Source organism: Lepidochelys kempii, chromosome 1 (assembly GCF_965140265.1).
Source record: "Lepidochelys kempii isolate rLepKem1 chromosome 1, rLepKem1.hap2, whole genome shotgun sequence".
Lineage (NCBI taxonomy): Eukaryota > Metazoa > Chordata > Testudines > Cheloniidae > Lepidochelys > Lepidochelys kempii.
In genome coordinates, this window is record NC_133256.1 from 254,006,507 (window position 1) to 254,013,905 (window position 7,399).

General features: G+C 44.5%; 1 protein-coding gene across 1 annotated transcript; it reads left to right on the forward strand.

Moving 5' to 3' along the window:
- Positions 1-451: 451 nt before the first annotated feature.
- On the forward strand, positions 452-5,237 carry LOC140906359 (protein HP-25 homolog 1-like). The gene is given in 4 exon segments (XM_073330139.1): positions 452-719; positions 1,770-1,813; positions 1,815-1,941; positions 3,408-5,237. Coding segments are annotated over 4 exon segments (717 nt in total). The 5' UTR covers positions 452-676; the 3' UTR covers positions 3,911-5,237.
- Positions 5,238-7,399: the final 2,162 nt, after the last annotated feature.

Sequence of the window (7,399 nt, forward strand, 5' to 3'; positions counted from 1 at the left end):
CACTTTTTCTTGTACATAACTATTCTTCCCCTCTCCGCCCAGGAAATTTAATAAAGACAGCTGGTCAAACAGGCCTGTATACGGATAGATCATGTTTATGTAAACCTAGGCCTCTGCATTCCTGAACAACTAGCTTCTCTAGTTGGCTATACCAGCCTGTCTTTTCCCTTGTAGTCCCTCTGTTCCACATTCAGCCTGCCAGAGTATGACCCACAGCGATAGTTGGCAGAACAAATAAGGAAATGAGCCAAATTCACCCTAGTGTAATTGTCTTATCATCAATGGGATTATACCAGGGCTGAATTTGGCTCCGTACACAAATACAGCAATTAGATTAGTCAGTAATATTTGTGTTAGACATAGCCTGTTATTTTTCATTACTGTTATTTAAAAAGATACAGCAACTAGCAGAGTGGAGCAGAGCAGCCTTACAACAGCAGCCCCGAGAGCACAATGAGCAAACAGGAAGCAAGCAGGGAATGTATCCTGTTGGTTGGAGGAAGGTCAGTACTAGAACAGGCAGGGTCACAGTAGGTCATCTGTGCACAAAGCAGTGATGAAGGAAGCTGTTTAGTCATAGCTGTGTCTTTGAGGGTCCTAAGCAGAAGGGTGAGGAACAGGATACAGTGACTCAGGAAAACGGTCTCTCGAAGGAGCTGGTTTTCCAGCTGTCGGGATGTCACGGGAAAGACGAGAAACTCACAGCGTGTTTTTATCAGGTGAGTTTCGTTCTTGTGGAGATACATGGCTTGATTCTCCTCTCATGCTGGGGGAAAATCAGGAGTAACTCTGGGCATCAGTGGAGCTCTGCCAGTGTCTAACTGGGACAGAGAGGGCAATCAGGCCCTCCATCCCTCATTAATACAGTGGGATTAATTGTGGCTTTTAACACCCCCGCACTGGGAAGGGTGGCTTTGTGTGGGGAAGGCTGCACACTGCACCAAGGCAGGCTCCAAAGGCATTCTGCCAGCTTCAGTCCGGAGGCAGGAACAGTGCCTCTAAGATCAGGAACAGCTCAGTAGCAACGGCGATAGTCTTTGAAAAGGTGCAACATTTGTTCCTCTCTGTGCCGCTGTGTTAGGTCTCCGAGTAGCAGCCGTGTTAGTCTGTATTCGCAAAAAGAAAAGGAAGACTTGTGGCACCTTAGAGACTAACCAATTTATTTGAGCATAAGCTTTCGTAGCTCACAAAAGCTTATGCTCAAATAAATTGGTTAGTCTGTAAGGTGCCACAAGTCCTTCTTTTCTTTTTATGTTAGGTCAGACATCTGGGGTGAAATCCCAGCCCCAACACAGTCAATAGGATTTCTGCCACTGACTTCAGTGGGGCCAGAAGTACACACCTCTAGTGTGGGAAAGGGGTGGGCACCCAAACCTTTTAGGGAGCCTAGAGTTGCTAGTGCTACCATTATATAAAACTTTCTCCTACTCTGCCCCTTCCACTCCAGGGCCAAATTCCACCCGGGGATCATTTGTACTGAGATACAAGAGCACCCTTATTTTAAGGCTTTGGCCCACATTTGTAAGATCTCTGGGGCCTACTGCCCTGTGTTTGTAGAATGCCTAGCACAATAGGGCCCTGATCTTGGTGGCCCTTAGGCACTAACATAATAAATGTGATTAATGATGATTTGAGTAGTGGTAGGCTGAGAAATATTGTGCAGTTCACATCCTGGAACCCCAATCTATATGGCTGTTTTTGTATTTTGCTTGTAGAAAATCACTGCTAGCAAGCTCTAATGAATGGCTTTCCCCTTTCTCCCCCTCCAGGGGTCTGGATTTTGGCTGTTTCAGTCACTATGGCAGTACAGGAAAAAAAACCCTCTTGTTCCATGTCTCCCAGGACCCCAAGGTCCTCCTGGGAACAATGGAATTCCTGGTCATAATGGGCACAATGGGCTCAATGGGGAGAAAGGGGAGAAGGGACTCAGAGGGGAACCAGGTAAGTCACATTTGAGTGAGTCATTTAATCCAATACCAACTTCTGATAGCACTGTTTCACCAGTTTTCTCATTCAGAATTCAATATATTGCATATTTGGAACAACCAGAATCATTTCATAGCAACAGTTATTTAGTGATAGAATTATGATCCTAACATCAGAGATTTGCCCTTTCTGAAGGTAAGAATATGGTATGTATTTATATTAGACACCAGATGTTCTGCTGAGAAATGCAGTAAGAGACATTTGGATAACAACAGTTAGGAATGATTTCATCATGGAGAGACTTTGCAGTGAAATACAAAATCCTGAACTGGGTTTTTGGCAAGTAAAAAATAAAACAAAACTTACCTCTCAATCCACCTTAATGGCCTTCCCAGGGAGTGAAAATGTTTGACTGACACACTCTCCTGGTGCTTTATTCCTAATGCTCTGGGTTAGACTTAGTGTTTAGGCTCATGAAGCATTCTCAGGTGGTGGTGGTGGGGGCGTTGAGTGCCCACACATACATGTTTCAGGCAGTTCTGAGGAGGTAAGGGGGCATATCAAGGATGGAGCCAGGGTATTGCTGTCCCCCAGTGATTCCCCCCTTTTGCAATGTCGTAGGAGCTTTATGGCGGCACAAGACAGGGAATAGAACTCACTGAGGGTGAAATTTCCCCTGTGAAACTTTTCTTCAAGTTTACAATTTTGTTTCCTCCCCTCCCCCCAAAAAATAAATAATTTGTTTTGTTGTTGCAAGTTTGTTTTGTCAAAAAAAAATTCTATTGGGGGAGAAAAAAATGGATTATTTTTTGACCAGCTCTATTAGGGAAGCTCGAGCTAAATTAAACTGCTCGGGGGATTGGGGGCGGGGGGTCAGCAATCCAGCCCCCAGCAGTTCCAGCATAGGGGATCTGCAAATCACTTCCCCTCTGACCCTGCCTTACATCCAGCACTGAATGAATTCCATTGTTTTAGGATAAATGATCACCTCCTTGCTCTGAGACCCCAGAGAGGGGACAACATCCACCCACAGAAGTGTTAAAGACAGAGCTCTACTCACTCTTCATCCACATACACAGTTGTAGACATACATCCCACCTGAGAATGCTTCATGAGCCTAAACACGTAGGCACACTCCAGGGCATTAGGAATAAACCACAAAGAGTGTGTGTCAGTCAAACATTTTCACTCCCAAGGACAATAATTAGGAGTAGCGTGTTTTTTCTGGAGTTAAAGCTGAGGCTGTTTTACTTTGAACAGAGTTTTTGAGTATGGTATGAGTATTTCTCTTACTTTAGGGAGTTTGCAATGCTTTAAATTGTAGTTTAATCCCACCCTGTTGGGCAGTGTCTCTAACTAACCCTCTGCAGGCATTGTCAACAAAGAAGTTTTTGGGGATTTTAAATGAGTCACATTAGAGCAGGATGAGAACAAATGGAAAAGTATCTGCTTCTAGCTCATTCTTTTTTAATCTTTTTCAGGTTCCACAGGAATGCGTGGGCCACAGGGCCCTCCAGGAAAAGTAGGTCCAATGGGACCAAAGGGCGAAAGTGGACAACCAGGTTCCACCGGCCCACAAGGAAGCCCAGGAGAATGCTCACCACGTCAGAAATCTGCTTTTGCAATGCAACTTGCCAAAAACTATCCAGCTCCTAAACAACCAATTATATTTCATGAAATCTTATACAATGATCAGCAACATTTTGATAAGGCCACTGGAATTTTCACTTGTCAAATACCTGGAGTTTATTACTTTGGCTACAATGTAGAGTTGTACCGGAACACCACGACCATTCAGCTAATGAAAAACAGCCAAGCGGTGATAGGATCATATCAGACCACCCTAAACTCTTATGAAAATATGTCAGGAAGTACAGTCCTTAAGCTGGAGAAGGGTGACAAGGTCTGGTTAGAAGTGAAACAGGAAAGTAATGGAGCGACACACACAAGCTACTTTTTAGGTTACCTGATATTTGAAATTTAGACTTCTGAAAAACTTCTGAATTAGCCTCACCATTGTGTCAGAATTTAAGAGATGAGGAAAGTATACCTGAGGGTGAGGGAGGCAGGAGGTTTTGTCAGAGTCTGATCCCATATTATAGCAGCATCTGTTATTATGGTAGCACCGTCTACTATTATGGTGGCCCTACACTTCCCATTATAAGACACAGTTTTTGTTGTTTATAACTTTTCCAAACTTTAATGGTTTGGGCTGAAAAATTCCATGCCAGGTGTCTGACTGTCCCTGAATGTTTTTGGAAAATGTCAGCCAAAACACTTTAGCTGATTCTGAGAATGAGTATAAGGGGAAATACATTTTTGCCTGTGTTAAAAAACTCTGGTGACTTTTTCTCTGAGAAGCTCTAATGCCCCTCTACTTTGGAGCAAGGTCTTGATATTTGGCAAGAGAATGGCTTTTGTGTCTGGGATGTTCCTGTTGGCATTACTTTGAAAATCTGCCCAAATTTAGCCGCATTATAAGATTTTGAAAATGTGCAGTTCACACATGCTCAGTAGACACTTCCTAGAACTCCACAGCTAAATTCCCAAAAGATTCCATCTGTGACGTGGCACTCCATATGCTTTATAAAAATATGTTTGTAAGTGTGAATATAATGTAACTGAAATATGCTTTATGCAAAAAGTCTCTTGTAAGGTATAATTTCAGAGCTTATAATCTACTGAGTGTGTCCATCCTATTTGTATGAATGTATCATTCTTGTATCTGAAACTAGGAATATGAAGTATAACTCTGAGGTTCTATTGTAATTATGCGAAGTGTGGACCATTAATGGTGGTTTAGAATCTTGACGGCTCCCATTGACTAGGATGATTGGTTGTAAATGGTTTATTTTCCTGCAAGCCTTCCGCTATATGTGCGGACCAGCCCTGGAAGAATGGAGGGGGTCTCACAGGACATGCGAACATGGCACCTGATACTGGAATCCATCTTAAACCCGGTGCTTTTCCATTTAGAAGGAGGGGTGGGAACCCAGAGAGACAAGATATTCCCGCCTTATGCCAAGGATATAAAAGGTGGTGGAACAGAACAAGAGGCTCCCAGTCATGAGAAAGCCCTTGCCTTTCACTCAAGATGCCTGCTGAAACTAACAAGGACTGTACCGGGGAAAGGATTGGGCCCAGACTAGGAAGGAGTCTAGTCTCTGAAAGAAGCTTATTGGAACATCTCTAAGGGTGAGATTTACCTGTAATCAGTTTCTTAATGTATTAGGCTTAGACTTGTGTGTTTTTGCTTTATTTTGCTTGGTGACTTACTTTGTTCTGTCTGTTATTACTTTGAACCACTTAAATCCTACTTTTTATACTTAATAAAATCACTTTTGTTTATTAGTAAACCCAGAATAAGTGATTAATACCTGGGGGAGCAAACAGCTGTGCAACAACTCTCTATCAGTGTTATAGAGGGTTGACAATTTACTCTGTATAAGCTTTATACAGAGTAAAACAGATTTATTTGGGGTTTGGATCCCATTGGGAGCTGGATGTCTGGGTGCTGGAGATAGGTAACCTGCTGAGTGGTTTTTAGTTAAAACCTGCAGCTTTGGAGGCCCTGGGTCTATGTTGCAGCAGGCTTGCATGTCTGGCTCAACAAGACAGGGCTCTGGAGTCCCAAGCTGGCAGGGAAAACTGGCTCAGAGGTAATCTCAGCACGTCAGGTGAAAGTCCCAAGGGGGTCTCTGTGACCGAACCCATCACACCATCCACACTGAACAAGACTTTTCTGACAATTGCAGTTCCCAGCTGTTGTGGACTGGATCCTGGAAATTGACAGCAGGCACCCTGTTCCTCTCCTGATCTCTCAATGCCACCTCATTGACATCCATGCACTGTGGAGGAGGAAGCTGACTGACATGAAGGCAGAGGGGACAAGAGCTGGAACTCAGGGTTGGGACAGAGGAAAGTAGATTTGGGCAAGGAACATAAGGGAAAGGCTGGGACTGGAGGCTAGCGGGGCAGGAGGGAGGGCAAGAGGGAAACTGGGACTGGGTGTTGTGAGGGAGACTGGGAACCGGGAAAGAAATGAGGTGGGAACCAAGAGCCGATGAGGACCACAAAAGGCGACATTGGGAGTGGGAACCAGTAAGGCAGGGAAAGGAACTGGGAGGGAGACATATCTGATGAGAAGCAAAGGTAGGGGAGGAGAACTGGGACTGGCCGAGCAAAGATACTGGGAAGAGGAGCTGTGGGGGGGGGGGGCTGGTCCCATTGAGATTGAATGAACAGCTCTGGGAGGGAGACTGGGAGCCAGTGGGGATAGGGACATGGGCATGGGCGGGGGGATTACTGTAAACTGTAAACTGTAGAGGAGTGGAGAGAGAGAGAGAGAGAGAGAGAGATTGGTTGAGATGTTAGGAGGATGAGATTGGGTCTGGCTGAGCAAGGAAACTGGGGACAAAGAGCCAGATAATGTGAGAAATGGGACTGGATGGGCAAAGAGAATAGGATTTAGAATTGTGGGCAGAAACTAGGATGGGGACTCAGGAGGGAAAAACTGGGACTGGCTGGGCAAGGAAACTGGGACTGGGACAAGTTGGAGGAGAAGGGGCAGAAAAGGTCAAATGGGCAGAAGAGTCTATGCGCACTACAGCACACTCCCACCAAAGGATGGAATGGAACCAAAGACTTCTGCCTCTCACCATTCCTCTGCTTTCAGCAAATGTATGTGAATCCCTCTGGCAAAGTGTCTCCTCTTCCTTTAGTGTTGGTCCACATAAAGGGTAATCACCTGCTATTACTATCAGTTACTCGGTTAGCTCAAGTGGCAGAGCTCTATGTGGTGGAGCTAAAGGGTCCAACCTGAGGGTATCAATATGTTGCCACATGGTAGACCTTCTGTTTTTTCAGTGTTCCTTTTTAAAAACATAGGAAATTACATACAACAAATTACACGATAGGTTTGCAAAGTCAAGCACTCAAAAGTCAGGGAATGCCAGGATGATGGTTGCCTCTGCAACATTAATTTGGACCCGTTGTGTGCATACATGCGTTATAACACAGTCCTGAATTACATGATCACATATTATTTTTTCCACAGGACCCTTGCCTCATTCAGTGCACAGGATGGGCAGTGTTGTGGGGATGAAACAGGGTTGTGAACTGAACAAAGCTGTAGGACCTTTGCCTCATTTGTTGCAGAAGTAGGAAGGTGTGTAGTGCATGAGGCAGAGGCTTGCAGGAAGAGAAAGGTTGTTCTCATATTTAAGGTAATTGAATGCTGCCCTGAAGAATTGGATTCTATTCCTGTCTCTGCCACAGAGTTCCTGCATGATGCTGGGCAAGTCTCTTAAACCAAACTTTTACAGGTGTTCACTATGTTTTTCCTCATTATCTGGGTGCCTGACATAACATCCCAGGGCCTGGTTTGCAGAACTGCTAATCACTTACAGCTGCAACTGAAGTCAGTGGGAGCTTTGCATTGAACACATATGCACTGAAAATATATTGTATATGA